Source organism: Anopheles stephensi, chromosome 2 (genome assembly GCF_013141755.1).
Source record: "Anopheles stephensi strain Indian chromosome 2, UCI_ANSTEP_V1.0, whole genome shotgun sequence".
NCBI lineage: Eukaryota > Metazoa > Arthropoda > Insecta > Diptera > Culicidae > Anopheles > Anopheles stephensi.
Window position 1 is genome coordinate 6,386,195 of NC_050202.1, and position 18,216 is coordinate 6,404,410.

The 18,216-nt window shown below is 46.8% G+C and overlaps 3 protein-coding genes across 14 annotated transcripts; 2 read left to right on the forward strand and 1 right to left on the reverse strand.

Moving 5' to 3' along the window:
• Positions 1-782: 782 nt before the first annotated feature.
• LOC118503457 (gastrula zinc finger protein XlCGF71.1-like) lies at positions 783-17,917 on the reverse strand. 9 transcript variants are annotated; one of them, XR_004905185.1, is made up of 12 exons: positions 17,782-17,917; positions 17,591-17,681; positions 15,265-15,382; positions 7,019-7,066; positions 6,556-6,788; positions 5,819-6,481; positions 5,607-5,752; positions 5,325-5,532; positions 1,887-1,980; positions 1,667-1,801; positions 1,210-1,595; positions 783-1,110 (listed from the first exon to the last, which is right to left on the reverse strand). XR_004905185.1 is itself a non-coding variant. In XM_036036736.1 (10 exons), exons 5-9 carry the CDS (start codon positions 6,784-6,786, stop codon positions 1,912-1,914), a joined length of 1,308 nt encoding a protein of 435 aa, XP_035892629.1. In that variant the 5' UTR covers positions 6,787-6,788; positions 7,019-7,066; positions 15,265-15,382; positions 17,591-17,681; positions 17,782-17,917; the 3' UTR covers positions 1,749-1,801; positions 1,887-1,911. The 9 variants fall into 9 exon arrangements, 8 of the variants coding, with proteins under 8 accessions (XP_035892630.1, XP_035892629.1, XP_035892625.1 ...); XM_036036736.1 differs by lacking the exons at positions 783-1,110; positions 1,210-1,595 and having other exon boundaries at positions 1,749-1,801; positions 5,325-5,553; positions 5,819-6,451; XM_036036732.1 differs by lacking the exons at positions 783-1,110; positions 1,210-1,595 and having other exon boundaries at positions 1,749-1,801; positions 5,325-5,553.
• On the forward strand, positions 6,588-12,385 carry LOC118503453 (lysine-specific demethylase 4A-like). 4 transcript variants are annotated; one of them, XM_036036725.1, is made up of 5 exons: positions 6,588-6,677; positions 7,644-7,789; positions 8,744-8,925; positions 9,005-9,128; positions 9,204-12,385. In XM_036036725.1, exons 2-5 carry the CDS (start codon positions 7,667-7,669, stop codon positions 11,817-11,819), a joined length of 3,045 nt encoding a protein of 1,014 aa, XP_035892618.1. In that variant the 5' UTR covers positions 6,588-6,677; positions 7,644-7,666; the 3' UTR covers positions 11,820-12,385. The 4 variants fall into 4 exon arrangements, with proteins under 4 accessions (XP_035892618.1, XP_035892617.1, XP_035892619.1 ...); XM_036036724.1 differs by lacking the exon at positions 6,588-6,677 and adding an exon at positions 6,888-6,986 and having other exon boundaries at positions 9,204-12,374; XM_036036726.1 differs by lacking the exon at positions 6,588-6,677 and adding an exon at positions 7,063-7,086.
• LOC118503458 (neuropeptide Y receptor type 2-like) lies at positions 13,372-18,168 on the forward strand. Its single transcript, XM_036036741.1, has 7 exons — positions 13,372-15,018; positions 16,070-16,183; positions 16,259-16,562; positions 16,622-17,118; positions 17,186-17,350; positions 17,412-17,548; positions 17,617-18,168. Exons 2-7 carry the CDS (start codon positions 16,097-16,099, stop codon positions 17,699-17,701), a joined length of 1,275 nt encoding a protein of 424 aa, XP_035892634.1. The 5' UTR covers positions 13,372-15,018; positions 16,070-16,096; the 3' UTR covers positions 17,702-18,168.
• The last annotated feature ends 48 nt before the right edge of the window (positions 18,169-18,216 follow it).

The following is an 18,216-nucleotide window of genomic DNA, read 5'->3' on the forward strand; positions in this document are numbered from 1 at the left end:
CCGTGAAACCAGGGACGCAGAGAGATCTGTGGTGAGATTGAGTTCATCCTCCTCCCACTGGCCCTGCCAGCCAGATAGATCACATCCGTTAGAGATGACCATGTCGCACAATTCTTTTTCTGGAAAAAACTTGAAAGGGTGCATTCCTCCAGATGTGACCTCACCTGATATCTAGCCAAGGAGTTCTCTATGCTTCCCTACACCTCTCGTGACGAATGGGTCGCTGACGAGTGCTTTCAGGGTGGGGCATGAGGATCCAGCATCATCTTCACGTACCCCAACCAACGTATCCTTCCGGCTTTGGCCACCGTTGGAATATCAGCGCACACCCATTGCAGTCGCTTAACCTGAGTGGTTTGTCCATCTTGTCCAGAATTGTATATTTTTTAACCGTTTAGACGAAACCTCCAAACCCTCCTATATGTTAATGCTACGTTAAATGCTACCAGATATTAGAGGCTTAGTTTACTTGTAAGTTTAGGCTCTACAATACTTTTTCATTGGCCAATATCAGTCGCTTTTTTCGCCCTTCTCTAGGAGTGAGAAAACAGATCGAACATATCTTGGATAGAATTCTTAGTTCAAATAAAAACCTTCCAATAAGATACCTCAATACCTTTCACTAAGATTGTGGAACTTCACACTAAAGTCATCGACTCAACTCCCAAAATGGCGTTTTAAATTTTCTCAACGAGCCATTCCCACATCAACATAGCCTGTAACGATCAATAAATACACCCAATCTCAACCGGTAGCCAACGACGGCAATAAGTACACACTTGTAATCACCTACACTATTGGTTGATTTATTCCACCAATCCACCAATGCCACGGTGGTTTTAAGTACATCATTTTAAATAATAACCGTACGGAAAGAAACAACACAAAAAAAAGAACACAGAAAATGCTTAAGCTAAACCTAACAATCGGCCCGCTGGATGCAGTGGGCCAACGGTGGTACCGTGCACTTGCAATCGACACACTTATTATCGCTCGTAATGCCATCACCCTTGTTGAGCGTCAGCTTACCGAACTTGCACTGCATGTTCGGCGCCGGCACCTCCGTTTGCTCCGTGCGCCCCTCGACGATCACCTCATCGCTGTCGGAAGCTGTGGGCGCGCGAAAGAAGGAAAAAAACAAGTGCGCCATTAGAGTGGGACGAAAGGAAAAGGCTTGCATAATCCCCAAAACAACGCCACTCTACTTACGGCACTTCCACGAGATCGGACAGCATCGATGATTGCCGAAGTAGATCGGTATGCAGCCCATCGCAATCCGATCGCCGGCGTGAAGTTCCAGCCCGCACTGAATTTCGTAGCAGTTGGGATTGTCCACGATCGTGCCGTTGTCGAAGCCCGGCTTACACTGGCACGTTCGGCACGGCTCGTCCGCCGGATACATCCGCTGGCCCTCGTAGTACAGCTTATCGTCCAGATAGCATTGGGCGAGCTTTTCAAGCTTCTCCTTGCCACAGACCGTGTTCTCCGCACAGCATCCATGCAGCGAGTACTGGTGGATGCAGTCCTCGGAACCCGCATCCATAAACTCGAAACAATCGATACTGGCACACTGGAAGGTGGCGGGCGTAGTGTTGCTAGAATTCAGACCAGAAAGCGCATTGTAACGTTTTCTGCGCCTTTCGATCGCCAACAGCTCCTAACTTACTTTGTGCAGAAGCAGGCAGGCGAGCAGGAGTTCTGTTCCTGATCGGCCGGCGCCAGCTTTCCACCAGCGGAGTAAATTTTTCCATTAAAGTAACACTTGTTTCCGTCACGATCCGTCAACTCCGGACATTCGTACCTGTGGAGCGGGGGAGATCGTTGTACTTGCCGGTACACCCAGAGAGGACGTTCACCTCCGGAAATTGGGGAAAACCGGGACTTACCTTTTCGGGCAACATTGACCTTCGTCTAGGATTGGTTTGCAGCCAAGTTCGGCGTAGTGTTTGGGTGGTGCGGGACACGGTTCTTCGCACGCTCCTGCAATAAATAATGCGACTACAGTGACACAGTGTGTATGACGACAACAGCCCGCAGACCAATTCGCTTGGTCCGGAAATGGTGGACATGGTTTCTTCACTATCTCCAGCACAATCGCACCGCCGTAAAGCAAATGTCCAGCGACACGAACGCAAGCCAATGCTGAATCGGAAGCTTTCTACCATGATTAACAAGCGCACGAGAACGAGCTTTTTTTTGTTTGCTTCCCAATAGATCCATTATCATGATTGTCTAGATTAAAGCGTTTACGGGTGTTGTAGTTTTGCATCCAGCGTGATGCACCCGAGGCCAACCGTCTCAATGACACAGGCAAGTCAATGGCAGCACCACTGTATATACCTGTTTGTCAAGCATTTATGTTTCGTTTGGCGGCTACACAAACAACGATACGGTGTCTCACGCCAGACGCATTGGGGCATGGCGAAAAACCTGTTCTCGAGCGATAGCCAGCGAGTGAAATTCATTCAACTCTGCATGTTGGAGGGTAAAAAACTACACTGTACAGTAACCGACCAGTGGGAAGTTTCTTCAATGAGATCCTTCAATTACCGTGGCACAAAGCGGCTAGCGCGATCACGAGCAACCCACTGCTGGCAACGATGTTCGCCCACATATCTTCGTCTGTTCTTCTATCAACGGAAAACTCTTCACTTCCTGGTGTTGGAAATTGTACGTCACCACCACAGTAATGGACACGATCGACCGGATTATTACAACACTTGGAAAACAATATCCAATCGACTGGTTGCACTTTCCGCTGGCTGCGTACGGAATAATGCGTTTGCGCCGCTCGCGCAAACTTTTATACACACTCACCACCCAAAACTGTTAAGCGCGCGGGAACCAATCCCAAGGGTTGGCAGCAGCCCGGTTCTCTCGATGTACCGGCAGGGCGAGAGAAATGGCCATCAGCTTCGAGACAGAAAAGAGCGGCTGTACGACGAAGCGGGAGCGATGGTACAGTTGTGTGCGAAGTAGTAGCAGCTCCGATGAATCCTGCCTTCAACGAGCATTCAACAAGTGAAACTGACAGTAAACTACATACTGCCGCCATATTGTTGGCAAGGGTTTTTAACTCATTCAGATGATGAACGGGGCTTGGACCTAAATTTGAAGCCTAGATTAAGAGGAAAGTGATGGCCGCTATAAGTTGTTCCGTCCGCCGTTGAGTGGTTTAAACAATTTCTGGCTAAAGTCTGAACAGATGTTACACATATTTCATCAATATTTGGTTTGCCAATCAGGGCCTAGGAAGAATACTTAAAGACTTACTTACTTATCAGGCGCTACAACCGCTTTGCGGTCTTGGCCTGCCGCAACAATCCCCGATACCGCTCACGGTGTAGCGCCGTCGTCTGCCAAACCGTTATCCCGGTCATTCTGGCGGACGCATCAACGCCATCACTCCATCTCAATTTGGGTCACCTACCACGACTTTACGGACTGGGTCGTCCGGTGTCATTCTCATGACGTGACCAGCACAGCGGAGCCTGGCGAGTCTAATTCGCTGCACGATGGTGAGACTATCGTACAGCCTCTTAAAGACTGAATTAAATTAAATATTTAGAAAAAAATCAAAAAACACATGCACACCGATAATCGCCGATAAACGAAGCATCAAAGATGAAAATTTCGTCAATTATAAAATAATGGAGAGCAAATTGTCGGTTCCATTTGACTTTCAAGAGCGTCGAAGAATCTTGAACTGCTATTACTCACTTCCTTGACTTATCCGTTTATCCGTATCTGGATAGTCTGTTCAGCGTATGGAGAAACGGTAGGCAAAAACCGGCATTGCTCCCGCTACGGCCAGATTATGATTAATATTTCCAATTTCCTTCAACAAACCAAGCGCTCTTCTGCCACTAGTTCGTACACAACTGTATACACGCACAGAGAGCACGGAACTGCGCGAGATCTTGATGCGTAAAAAAACGTACGTGAGAGTACACATTTGTCATCGCGGAACACACCCGCACCCGGGGAGGAAGAAGGGGTGCCGTTTCAAGGTACTGTGCACGATCACGATCGGGTTGATTTGTTTTCCCCACTGCTTTGTTACTCCTATTTTACCCTATCGGTATTATGCTCGGCTCGATGGCGAAAGAAGAAGCCCCTATGCTAAACACGCGCCGGCGGTGTAAGCGGTCGCCAGCGCGCAGGGTGTTTGTTCCGTTTTGCGGTTGTAAAAAGCCCCATTCACCTGGGGGGGGGGGGGGGGAGGGTGGCGCATCTCCGGTGATATGTTACCGGGAACATAGGCCGTGCCTGATTGCGGTGCGGTGAATGTGACCTTTTTTTCCCGTGGGCCCGATAATTGATTGACCGTGTACGATGATGGTATTCGGGGAATAATCCTACCACATTCATTCATCTAAATCGTGGTGCCGTAACCAGGGTCCAATTTGTAATGTCGTCGGAGCCATCGGATGACGATCATCGGGGTTTTGCAGTTTGTTAATAACACTTACACTCGCGTACCGCAATACTTGAACAATTGCAACCCTGATCGAGCACGACGCCCTGGAACTAATTAGCTTCCCTTTTTGCATTTATGCATACTTCACAGCATGACAATGCTCACACCATGGCAGACAGACAGACGGCCATGCTGCACTTCCTTCACGCAAGCAACAAAAACATCTCACCGTGAGTGGGGGATTACACTCCCGCTAGTCACGATCCATGACCTCGAAGAGATTGCTCTCTCAATGCCCTCTTGAGCAATCGGCCCACGCTTCCAGACTACCGCAAATAACACACGTAAACCCACCTGGGGAATTTTGGAACTTGACATTAGAAGTGCTAACTAGACGGGCGGTGGGAAGGCATCCGAAACTTCCGGCCCCACGATCACCGATAATGATGCTGATTCAGCCCAACCATTTCATAATTGTTTTTGTGTTCGCACCGGACGGCCTAGGAATTGCATAATGGGCATAAAGCATTGCATTGGCTGCAGATAGGATTGCAAGGATGGCCAAAGATCAACACCGATAAGAGGTATGCATAATATTGCATGCGTAAAATCGTTCCATTTTACTACTTTTGCACAAGGTAATCGGGGCTATCGGAGTGTCGAAATATTCCAGCGCGTACATGGTTGTACACACCGCGTGAAGGACTTGCGATAAGATTCCAGCGATAAGATACCATCCGTCTCGAAAATCGCTTTTAACCGGAATCTCCCAGCGCAAATAAGGATGTGGTTTCTGCTGTCTAAAGGTATGTTGTTATTTGGAAGTTATTTTGCTCCCAGCTTCCGGCACCCGCAATGAGGTTGTTTATCGTTTTGTTCCCCTATTTGGCGTTTTGTGTCTTACCTTTGGCAGATGCACCTTCATGTGCGCCTTTAGCACGTTCTTGTAGCTGAACCAACTCTCGCAAAGATCACACTGAAAGCGACGTTCTTTGGTGTGTGAAAGCCGGTGCAAGCTTAAGTTGTGGGATGCTTTAAACGATTTGCCACACTCGCTACACTCGTACGGTCTTTCGCCGGTGTGCGTTCGTTGGTGTTTTTTCAACCCGGAGCTGAGAGTGATAAATAGGTTGCTATTTTTTTTTTTTTTATAAAATAAGCAGTAAATTGAATAAGCTGAACTTGCCTGGTAATAAATGATTTTTCACACTCGCCACACGAATATCGCTTGTCCTGTGTGTGCGCTCGCAAATGGACGGTTAGAGAGCTTTTATATTTGAACGTTTCTTCGCACACTTCGCAACGGAATTTACGTTCATCCGTGTGTATGAGCTGTAATGCAAAAAAGAGTAACTAAATTACTGAAAATATTTAAAATTATTTTGTAAAACAATTTACCTTATGCGATCGCAGTGATTGCGGTTCTTTAAACGCTTTCTCACACTGATCGCACCCGTACGGCGAGCTGTCCGCGTGTTGATTCATGTGGTACGTTAAATTACCCTTCTGTGAGAAGGCTTTCTGGCAAACGGGACACACGTGTTTCTTTTCACCCGTATGTACAAGCATGTGCTGTTTCAATCTTTGCTGCATCGTGCCACAAACAGGACATTTCAACCGTTTAATGTTCTTGCTACCATTACTGGAACGCTTTTTGATGGGTAAAACTTTCGCTTTTCCATTACCCTTCCCGGGTACAGCTTCCGTAGCAAGGTCGATGTCATACTCATGGTTGGTATCGACAGCTTCGACCACATAAAACTCGTCACCGGCATTACTCTTTCCATTGCAGGGCATGTAGGGCTCTTTTTCATCTAATTTAGGCGGCGAATGCTGTACCTTTGCTACGGGTAATACTTCTTCATTGCTCCGTTGCTCTACGGGGAAAGAGGGTTTATCGGTTCGTCCTGTTGCTACACGTGTTTTCTGCTTGCAGAGTTGCCTTAAGTTCGTCAATTTTTCGTCCACCTCGCGACATTGCTTCACAAACCGTTCACAGCTAACAAGCTGCGAAACACAAGCATCACAAACCTTCGGGTTGATGTCGAGAAAATTAATAAGCTGAAAATTTTACAAGAATCCGTTTCAGTGAAAGCTTCTTAGTGTTTGCTAACCTAGCGAGTGTTTAGGCTTACCCGGACGCCGGTACACTGCCGAACCCGTTCGTACAATACGTCTACCGAAAAGCTACAAAACTCAACCGTCTGCTCATCGATCTTGCTAAGAAGACACAACCTACAGAAAGCCTTATTTTCCGGTAAATTATCCTCTTTCACTGAACTGAAAAACTCGATTTTCTCCATCGCGCGCCCGGTCCAAAATGTAAACAAACGAGCTGAACAAATTTTGTACACAACTGCCAGCATAACTGTCAGACGTCAGACGTTTGAACCGTACGCAAGGGAGATGACGATACGGTGAGCGCGAGAGTGAGAGAGCGAATATACATGAAACGACAAGTGTCAGATTTTATTCCCATCGTACACGGAGTTGGTGCGCGTTCGGTCGCAGCTTAAGAACGAAGGAAGCTGCAATTTTCACACATTTCCACACAGAAAAGGCCCAAGTATGTGTTGTTTAACATTAAAGGAAGCTTACCTTCCAGAGTGACCCATAATCTGAGGTGTATTGGAAACGTTTTCCTAGCTGGGAAAAGCAAGAGTTTTGTTAGTACCACCATTTTGTGAGCGGAGGAGAGAGTGAGAGAGGGCGAGCGATACAGACAGGGCCAGAAACCATGAATCCTATCGAATCGTATAAATTCGTGATAATTTCGGTGCATTCAATGAAAAAGTGAATAGTTTTATCAGTGATGAAAAGTGGGGTTAAGTACAGGGTGGTTGGAAAACGATGCACGGAACTGCAGCACGCCAAGAAAACTGCTGCATGTTCTGATTAAGATACCTGTGTGTGCGTGTGTGTGTGTTTGGTTGGGTGGACAGTAGGAAGGGACAGATGTGTGTAGGGAGCTTTCCCATCGGCAAGGAAGAGGAGACTGTAAAGAAAGTCACGTAGGCCACCATCATCAGAGCATTTTTCGAACTAATTTACATGTGTGAAAAAAATGTACTGCAGTTTCTTCCCCCCACATGATGCAATCCCTGAAATCGGATACATAATCTTGCTGGTTTCCCCACACATTCATAACCTTTATTTGTGTGAAAATTTCATTGAGGAAAAATGGATGTGATTAATCAATAGCTTTTTTCCGCGTACCTTTCAGAGAATCACCACAACAGTCACAACATGTCGGAAGATACACGCGTGAAAATACAGGTTTTTCGACCCACCTGGGAGGAGTTTAAGAATTTCCCGAAGTATATAGAGTATATCGAGTCACAAGGTGCACATAAAGCCGGCCTAGCAAAGGTAAGTAGCGTTTTTTCCTCACAGACCACTAACATTTCATTCATAATGTGAGTGTTCATGCAAACGGGGGAAAAAAAGTTCATTCACTAAAACAAAACATTGTTTACAAACGTGCAAAGGTGAGTGATCCTTCTGACTTAAGGTAAACCACTTAGCACGGTTCCGGAAGGCTCAGTGAAAAAGGGGATAGCATTTTGTTTACATTGTCCCGTAAACAATACACTCACACAGAGACACACACACACACACACTGTAAGATGAATATGAATTAAAAATTTAAGTTTAACGAATGTAACATGTTGTACTTCACACTTAAGCGTAAAATCAAACATAAAATTAACGTAAAATTAATAAAAAGTTATTTCTTATTTGCGAAAAGACATAAAAACCGAAACCAGTTTCGTTTAGTACACAACAAACAGCTGATTTTGACATAAGCGCGTCATGACGACACCACTACTACCACAACACGTGCGAGTCGTAGTATGCTACTACTTTGTTGTCATGTGTAAGATGAGCCATTTTCACTAAAAAAATGTTATCTTTCGCTCGTTTGATTATTTTTACCAGATTTTCTTAATCTTCTTTTAGATTAAGTGTAGTCTGCTGTTATAAATAGTTGGAAAATGTGGTTTTTATGATTGTTTACACCGCGTCCCGATCGGTCCATGCCCGAGTGCATGTGTAGTGGTGCAGTAATGGTAGCACGTTTCGCACTCTGCACACGCAACACGCACACAGATAGAAAGGCGATGTAAACAAGTTCACCATGTGAGGCGTACGCTCGTACGCTGCATAGTAGAAAAACACGTACGGCGGCGGACGCCGTGTTGTGTTGTCTCTGAGAGTATGAATGAAGTTATCGCGTTTTGCGTTTTTTTATTGCTGTTGCTTTTTTTCAAGTCGCGCGCGTGAAATATGTTAATTTAAAAACCAACTTTCTTTTACTTTTAGATTATTCCTCCTCCGGAATGGGTTCCCCGCAAAGCGGGGTATGATTTAGATAATTTAAATCTCACAATACCGGCACCCATCTGTCAGGTTGTAGCCGGCAAGCAAGGGCTATATCAACAGATCAACATTCAAAAGAATCCTTTAACGGTGAAGCAATTTTCCGAACTGGCAAACACAGAACGGTAAGATCAGGCTTTCATGCAGAAAAAATAATTTGACATTAACAGTTTTTAAACGCTCTATAAATCATGTATCTTACAGGTACGCCACACCGAAGCACTTCGACTTTGAGGACCTGGAGCGTAAATACTGGAAAAACATTACCTACGTTGCTCCCATTTACGGTGCTGATGTATGTGGAAGCATTACCGATAAAGACTGCAATGTAAGTAGAACGACGAATTAAACGACGATAATAGGGGAAGAGTATAATGCCACACATTCGTGCTTTTCATTTTAGATCTGGAACATCAACCATCTCGGTACGATTTTGGACTACGTAAATGAAGATTACGGAATATCGATCGATGGAGTAAACACGGCCTACCTATACTTCGGCATGTGGAAAACCACGTTCGCCTGGCACACCGAGGATATGGATCTCTACTCGATCAACTACCTACACTTTGGTGCACCGAAAACGTGGTACGCCGTGCCACCGGAACATGGGCGAAAGTTGGAAAAGCTGGCCAAAGCCAGCTTCCCCGCCAGCCACAACACTTGCTCCGCCTTTTTGCGCCACAAAATGACACTCATCAGTCCACAAATTCTCAAACAGCACAACATTCCGTTCGACAAGATAACGCAGGAAGAGAACGAAATTATGATCACGTTCCCGTTCGGCTATCACGCTGGCTTCAATCACGGGTTTAACTGCGCCGAATCGACCAACTTTGCGATGCCACGATGGATCGAGTATGGGAAGCGTGCGGCACAGTGTTACTGTAGCTCGGATATGGTAAAAATTCTGATGGACACGTTCGTGAAACGCTTTCAGCCGGACCGTTACGAAGCGTGGATGGATGGCACGGACTTTGGACCGCATCCGGAAGATCCGACGTGTATGATTGGGCCGCCGCCGAGAATAATGGAAGCGAATGATGAGAAGGACGAAGGCATAGACGATGATGGCAGTGGTGGTTGTGGTGGTGCTGGCGAGCCTGAACCGATGAAGAAGGGTTGCAATCCTACCATCAGCATACGGAAGATTTCCTTTAAAGAGAAAAATCCCGACCTCGATTTAACGGACATTCAGCAGAATCCACATCTGCCGGACGACGTTAAGCAAGCGCTCAGCGGCATAACGGAGGAGGATGAAGAATGTGATGCAGCAGCAGCACCGGAGCAGGAAACAGCGAAAAGCTTCAAACCATCCTCGTACGATCCGTTTGACGACGAGGAAGAAGAGGAAGAGGAACCCACCAAAACGCCGAAACGACCGGGAAGGAAAAGAAAAAAAGTGGACAGCGATTATGATGACGATTGGTACTCGACGACACAGACCAAATCGAAAGGTCGCAAAAGTGTAACGCCCCGCAAGCGAGACGATGCAGCGGAGGAAGCACGCAAAGCAAACAACCGCCGCGAGCAGCTGGAAGCAAAAAAGAAGGAAAGAGAAGCGAAAAAAGAGCAACGACAGAAGCTGGCGGCGGAAAAGAAACTAACCGAAGCTAAGGAACGGGAGCAGCGGCGGCAGGAAAACGAAAGACTCAAGCATCAGCTGATGGTGCGCAAGCATCAAGCGCAGCAGGCCAAAAAAGGGCCCGCAACAACGCCACCCGATCCGTTACGGATCGAGTCGAGCCCGAACGGGTTTGCGGAACGGATCTGTGTGCTGAAAACAACACCGTCCTATCGGCGCGCTGTTTCGCTGGACGAGAAGGATCCGCTCTGCGTACAATCGCGCCATTCGATGCCATCGGAGCGGGAGAAGCCGGTGAAAGCGGGCACGAAGCAGGCGCCCGTTCGCAAATCCCTTCCCGACCCATTGCTTACGGACATGATGAAACGCTATCCGGACGTGGTTATAGAGCGAGCGAACCAGGGGCGCGAATGTACCGGCAATGTTAGCCGCAAGCGAGAAAAGCGGCCCGAACCGTTGGATGAAACTTGCTCGATTACGCGGATAGCGAACGCGAAACGCTCGCCGAACGGTTCTTCTAGTCCTCAACTAGCGCCACAAAATGGCAAACAAGAGTGTAGTGCACCGCCGTCTGCGTCTGCACCAAGCAGTAGTAGTAGTAACAGTGGTAGCAGCAGCAGTGTAAGAGAGGAAAGTCCCAATTCCATTAGGAAAGAGAAGCGGAAGAAGCCACCGACTGCTGCAACGCCCGTAAACGTAACACCGGTGCTGTACGAAGCGACGGTCAAAAAACCACCGCCAGATTTGTTCGCAAAAAGCGTCGACTTTTTCACCATTTACAATCAATTCGTAACGGCCGAACAGCCAAAGGGGCGATCGAACGGTAAAGATACCAACGCACCACCGGCAGAGCTTCGGGATCGGTTGTTTAACAAAAAGGTGTGCCCGCTTATGGTTAGCAGCTGCTCGCAGATAGTACGGCATACGGATGCGCTCCAGCAGCAGCAACAGCAGCAGGAGCCTAACAAAGCGGAAGATTTAACAGTTCCCAAACCTAGCCAGCCGGCTTCCGCTAAGCAAACGACTGTGAATGCCACCGATGCCACACCAGTATTAGTATCGGTAGAGAGCGACCTGCCCGCGGACAGTGCAGCGAGAACCGAAAGCAGGCAAAGCCCGACTGTACACACCAACGGAACAGTGGAGCGTACAATTCTTAAAGTACCGACTGTAAAACCACCATCGGCCATAAAGCCTCTACTACCAGCACAGGAACACATCCACCAGGAGGAACCTTCCTCGAAGGCTAGCAATTTACTATTCCTACTAAACGGTACGCATGATACCACCGGTGTTACTCTCCATCATCCCCTGATGCCATACAACGATGCTGCACCCTTAACGCCCATCAACGGTAGCGTTACTCCGATAGCTCCGACCACCTTCCGTGCAAACGAACACCTGATGCAACGGAATAGTGGTAGCAGCAGTTAGGAAGATACGCACGAAGCTATCTTCCGTGCGAAGATCAGCTTTGATTCACAATTTTACCAAAAAGTAAATGTTTGTCTCCTTTTTTTAGCGGTTGTATACCATGAATTCGAATCGGATTTTAATATGTAACACGTTCGGTTATCGTCCGTTCTGTCCTATCGATTAGTTTGCCTATCCTTAGCTAGGGAGAGGATATTGTGTAGCATTTAATTTTGTGATTCAGACCCTTAAGTTAAGCGGCGGCAGTCGTCTAGGATTGTTTCCAAAAGTTAATTACTAGTGTCATCGTCGTGGTCTCACTGCAACCGAAAGCTGTACGCGAACAACATGGCTTCAGTTCAGTTCAGCAGCAGCAGCAGCAAAAAACACACACAAGAAAGGTTATGAAAATGTTTCAAAATAGGCCGAACACTGTAGAAAGTAAGATTATTTACGTTACTGCTAACTGGTTTGCTAATTAGAAGTTAAGTATAAAAATCACACAGCTAAAAAATATTCATTTGAATTACCATTTTAAGCAACAAAGGTAGATAAATGATTTCAACGGCAAAAGAAGTTTAACTATTTGAGTGCATTTGTTTAGCGTGTGTGTGACGACAACCTTAGATATCACAACCGGTGTACAGGAGCGTGTGCGTAATCAACGCCATCACTCCATCTCAATTTGGGCCTACCACGCCTAAAAGGACTTTACGGGCTGGGTCGTCCGGTGTCATTCTCATGACGAGAACAGCCCACCGGAGCCTGGCGAGTCTAATGCGCTGCACGATAGTGAGATCATCGCACAGCTCGTCGTTGTAGCGGCTCCTCCATTGTCCTTCCACATATACGCGGCCAAAAATCCTTCTGAGCATCTTCCTCTCGAACGCGGCTAAGAGGGCTTCGTCAGTTTTGGACAGAGTCCATGTCTCAGAGGCTTATGGGGAGTACTGGGACTATAAATGCTCTGTACAGTCCCAGCTTCGTCCGTCGCGACAGGTATTTAGAGTGGAGAAGTTTCCTCAGGCTGTAGTATGACCGGTTGGCAGCCAGCATCCGTGCGCGTAACTCAACATCAATATTGTTGTCGGACTTCGAAGGTGCGGTCACCTATCTGTACATCACCCCTGCGTAAATCAGTGTTTGTTAGCAGGGCCGCTGGTGGTGGCACCATCATTTTGGTTTTCACCTCGTTAATCTCCAACCCGAGGTTCTGTGCCGCACGCTCGATCCTTTGGTGTAAGCTTCTGCTACATAGGAGAGCCTCAAACCAATGATGTCTATGTCATCAGCGTATGCCAGGATCTGGATTGACTTGTAGAAGATGGTCCCCGAAGTTTTCACCTCCGAGTCGCGGATGGCTCTCTCTAGCGCCAGATTGAAAAGGAGACAGGCAAGCCCATCTCCCTGGCGCAGGCCCTTGGTGGTAGCAAAGAGCCCTGAGAGTTTTCCATCCACCTTCACCTGGCATGTGATGTTGGCCATTGCCATTCTTACAAGCCTGGTAAGCTTGGCCGGGATTCGAAAAGAGCTCATTGCGTCGTACATTTTTACCCTGGCTATGCTGTCATATGCGGCTTTAAAATCAGTAAAGAGATGGTAGGAGTGGAGCTGCTGTTCCGCCATCTTCTCCAAGATTTGCTGCATCGTGAAGATTGTTTACTATGTGCCGTTTTAATATTAGGTCCTAAAATAACGTCCCTTTTTGAAACCGATGGGGCCACCGTGGACTGTGGTGCGATTTTGACGCTCCTAGCTCTTGAAAATGTTTGATTTTGAGCCGCCATATGCGGGAGGTGTTGCTGTTGCTTGTTTCGAGTGAAGAAAACGGCAGCCGAGGTGCATCGACGGCTTTCGAGTGTTTACGGCGCTGCTGCTCTAAGCGAAACAAGGTGTCGGGAGGACGCTCAACGTGAAGGAAGGCCCAAAACCAAGGAAGGCCCAAGAAGAAATTCACTGCCAAACGCACATCATCAGGGCTGAACGCGTTAGGCATGATACAGAAGGAGGAGGGCAAATGGGTACCACACGAGTTGAAGCCACCGGACGCTAATCGCAGAGTCCGTCATGTGTGAATTGCAAAAAATCATGGGGATCCACCGGTCATACTCCAACATCATCAACCGGGCCGTACATCCATAGCTCGAAAGTTGTGCTGAGCATTTGGTGGGACCAGCTCGGCATCATCTACTACGAACTTCTGGAAACAATTGATGAGTTTAAGTCGAGCACCAAAATTTGGTCAGTCATTAGTTATCAAGGTTTTTTTTTTTTGAAACCATCGCCCAAAACCCGCCTCATCCATGTGAGCTTCCGTACTGCCACCGGTCCCACTTGTTGAGCGGTAATGATTTTGGCATCGAAATGAAATCTGATCCTCTGCACACCACACCCTTCTCACCGACCGGAAGCCGACGCCAACGGTGCTTAAGTGTTTACAGACGGTGGCAGGACTTGCCCGCTACACAAAGCACATTAAATCCGGCCCGTTGGACAGAGAGCGAAGCAGCACGGCGGCGTTTGTTTGTTTCGACAGTTCTTAAATTTCCGCCCGTTGTTCGTTCGGCCAGTGCATCGATAACCGGAGTGGGGAACGCGAAAGAGATCTTATAGCTTAAATTTTGGAAGAGATTTTAAAATAGATCCTAGAACACTAAAATGCTAGCTAATTCCTAGTCACTATAAAACATTATGTACTGTCAATCGATTTTTCAACCATTTTTTTAAGCAATCCGACTAGCTAAATTGCACCATCGCCACTGACCACCGGTACGGCGATTCAACCCAAACACCCCTATGACCTATTAATAGTTCTTGTTTGCTTCCATCTGTTCCCACCACACACCAAGGAACAGAGAGCGAGAGGGAGAGGGGAGCCGTAACCAGACCTGGCAGGAAAGTAAGAAGCGCCGGACAGGAATTATTTTATCGTGTAACCCCAAAAAAAACATATCCTCTTCCCCAAAAAGTAAACGTTCCAGTTGGATAACGCGATGGACGGATGGTGCATCTCGGCTACCGTCTTTGGTGGTCAGTTCGGATTTGCGCACCGGAAGGAATGGACGGTTTTACGGACCCACGTGAGCGATAGGAGTTGTTGAAGAAGTTTTGTAGTTGATATTAGTTATTGAAATAAGTGAACCACTTGCGGTACATTAGTGTTGTGAAAAGTTTTATCATCAAAACCCGACAAACGTAGGCGAGAATCTAAAAAGTTGGAGTACGTCCTGTTAACAAAAGCAATATTTCCTAAGCCATTTTTAAATCAAGTTCCGGGTTCAAAGAATTCCTTCTCCAAGTGGAATGACTCAATGTACTTTTTTAACCCCAATGCCAATATCTTCCCCCACGCATCAAGCGGCGTCGTATACGGTAACAGCCACGTACTTACACGCGCCATGTTGTGTTGGCACAGCAAACAGGAGGCGCGCACCACCTGGTATCGATTGTACAATTTTCTTCTCACCTGCAATTAATTTCGCATTCGATCCACGTGATCGGTTTGCCTTTTGCGGTCTATCAACAGTAAGATTGGAATTGGTGCGATCGTTTCCATACGCGGCGCGGGTGGTGAGTTGATGATGCTGAGAGACAGAACAAGATGAAGATGTTGTTTGCTTTACCGTCATGATATATTGTGCGCCGAACGACATAATATTTCAAGCACCGTGTGCCGTTTTTACTTTTCTTGGTTCCGCTCCGTTCCTCTGCTCGTGAAAGATCGGTTCTGGCCAGGCGCCGGTCTCTGTATGATAGCAGATGGCCATGGGTGAGACGACGATTAATTTTATGATCATGTTACGGGCGGAATCGCCGTGAATGTTTAGGTTAATTTTAAAACGTACAGCATGGAATTGTGCTATTCAGTGTGTTTGCATAGAAGCCACAACATTTAAGTTGGAAAAGCAATAGAAGGGCTTATCGAGGCGTAATAATTGGATCTTTGAACTTGAGATCGCTCACGTTTGCTTGTTTGATCCTTACAGCCGGATAAAGTCAAGGCTGGAAGATTATTGGGCGATGGGCGAGGGTCAGTTCAAAGTCTGAGTCTGAGATCTCTGAGGAATAGATGAGTGCTGGGACTAGAAATGTTCCAGATAGTGTCGTGGCTGGCTGGTTGTTCTCGTTGCTGATTTTTTATCCTAAATAGGTCCGGTTGAAACATCCATCGTCATCTAACACGTGATGCTTAAAACGACCTGCTAAGTCTTGTCTGTCATCTAATGGCTTACTACACTTATTAATGCTTAATACTATATCCTTTTAAATAGGATAATAATAGAACCCGACAAAACACCATGAAAACTGGATTCCAATTCATACCGGAAAACCGGGCCCTGACCTATATTCCTGCGTCGAGATTTTTCTGGGAAGCACCCAAAGCTGTAAGCAAACTTCAGATCGCTCCAATTCCCTTTCCAGACGACGTGATTTTCTTCTATTTCAACCTTCCTTCACAGCCCAACACCTCACTCTACAACTACCCGCTAGAACTATGGAGCACCATCCCCGAATCGGAACTCATCACAAAGCTGTGCGTGTTTGTACCGATCATCCTGTTCGGGCTGCTGGGTAATGGAATTCTTCTGGAAGTTATTTTCTCCAACCGCACGCTGCGCACCCCAAGCCATCTGCTGATAGCGAATCTGGTGGTGACCGATTTTCTTACCCTGCTCGTGTGTCCCATCTTCTTCATGACGCACGACTTCTTCCAGAACTATCTGCTAGGCCCGGTGGGCTGTAAGCTGGAAGGGCTTATCGAAGGTGCGTTACACGGAAGGTCCTGAAGAGTTTAGCTTTATAATCGCTCTTCCCTTCGGCAGGAGGTCTACTGGTTACATCCGTGCTTGGTATGTGCGTCATCAGCTATGACCGTCTGTCGGCAGTCGTACTGTCTTCCGGCACACGGCTAAAAGGACGTGGCACAGTAGCAGCGATCGCTTTCTGTTGGATCGTTGGATTTAGCATTGCGATGCCGCTGTCCCTGTATCGACACTTTAAGGTCCGCAACTGGAAGGATCTGATCGAGATGTACTGCTACGAGGATCGCTCCATACTGGCCACGTACTGGGAGTTTCTGCTCGTTATGCTTGTATGGGTTCCACTCGGGGTGATGCTTGTAGCGTACACGCTTATCATCGTTAAGCTGGATCGCTACGAACGGAACGCACTCCGACGGCAACATCCGATGGTGGTACGGTACAAAAGTCGTGTCGCCAAGACACTCTACATTGTCCTGCTGGCGTTCATTGTCGTGCGTGTGCCGTTTACCATAATGGTGTTTGTGTACTACAACATAGAACATATTGAGTATTACCAAGTAAGTCGTAGACCAGTGTTCGACACCTCAAAACGTTCTACTAATAGCCGTACCTCCCCTCGTTCAGTTTAGTGAAAGTTTCATCTTCGTCTGGTGGTTGGCGAAGGTGGCCTTCATCTTCCTGAACGCCGCCGTCAACCCGCTCATCTACGGTCTCACCAACAAAACCTTCAAAAAGGCTCTACGTGGTTCGAAGATTTTGCAGTACTTGTGCCGACTGCCACCAGAAGAGGTGCGTATTGTTTTCATTCCTCAACTGAACCGCTAATTAATAGCCTTTCCCTTTCAAAAAGGATCCTACGCAAGTTCCCACCACAACCAAAGCCAGAAGCTATTGTTGTTGCTGCTTCACGCGAGCAAATTCGGAAGAGATGGAACAATCGTCGCAGGACGATAAAGCACTCAATCGGTCTCGATTTTCCCGGGTCAGGTAAGAAGCAGCCTTACGGGTAGTTCATTCTCCTTCACTTACCTTGTTTGATTTCTTCTTGTTTTTAGCAAGCGCTTCCGGGCTACATGGTTAAACTCGACGTTCAAAAGCAGACATCCGAAGAATGAAACCACTGTGGATGATAAATCTTAAAGTAGAATGTGTTTCTTCACGCAAAAGTATACAAAGCAACGCCATATAATCGATATTATTTAATGTAGAATGTTACGTACCTTGTAGAGTACACTTCCTCTGTATCATGTATCTGCAAAATCGCCTAAAAATCACAAACTCTTAGTAATTGATTGCCAAGAAACACAGTTGCACTACCGTCTGACGAGCTGTACACGGTTCCACGAGAAAAGGCGCACAAAATGACAGTTAACATCAAAACGTCATTATTCTGTCAAAACAAGATGATTTTTTTATTCTACAAAATTCTTTTGACTGTTTAGTAATCTATCAAAGCTTTCTAAGGGAAATGTAAAAAACAGTAAAAAAAAGGAAATTTTCAGTTTTTTTATTCATAAAGATCGGCCTGGCCGTATTGCTGGAAATTTTCAGTTCAGTTCCAATGAAAGGAAACGTTTGAATGGCTTTGAAATCAACAAAACGCAATGTATGCAATCCGCACCACACCATGCGTTACCAAGCGTTACGCCGTTTCT

Excerpts from the sequence above, each read along its gene's own strand:
- LOC118503453 (XM_036036725.1), top strand. The coding sequence starts at position 7,667 with ATGTCGGAAGATACACGCGTGAAAATACAGGTTTTTCGACCCACCTGG. Across the intron at positions 7,790-8,743 it reads ATAAAGCCGGCCTAGCAAAG|ATTATTCCTCCTCCGGAATG; the intron begins GTAAGTAGCGTT and ends TTTTACTTTTAG. Across the intron at positions 9,129-9,203 it reads TTACCGATAAAGACTGCAAT|ATCTGGAACATCAACCATCT; the intron begins GTAAGTAGAACG and ends TTTTCATTTTAG.
- LOC118503458 (XM_036036741.1), top strand. The coding sequence starts at position 16,097 with ATGAAAACTGGATTCCAATTCATACCGGAAAACCGGGCCCTGACCTAT. Across the intron at positions 16,184-16,258 it reads TCTGGGAAGCACCCAAAGCT|CCCAACACCTCACTCTACAA; the intron begins GTAAGCAAACTT and ends CTTCCTTCACAG. Across the intron at positions 16,563-16,621 it reads GCTGGAAGGGCTTATCGAAG|GAGGTCTACTGGTTACATCC; the intron begins GTGCGTTACACG and ends TCCCTTCGGCAG.
- LOC118503457 (XM_036036732.1), bottom strand. The coding sequence starts at position 6,786 with ATGCTGGCAGTTGTGTACAAAATTTGTTCAGCTCGTTTGTTTACATTT. Across the intron at positions 5,554-5,606 it reads GAAAAATCATTTATTACCAG|CAACCTATTTATCACTCTCA; the intron begins GCAAGTTCAGCT and ends AAAAAAAAATAG. Across the intron at positions 1,981-5,324 it reads TGAAGGTGCATCTGCCAAAG|GAGCGTGCGAAGAACCGTGT; the intron begins GTAAGACACAAA and ends TATTTATTGCAG.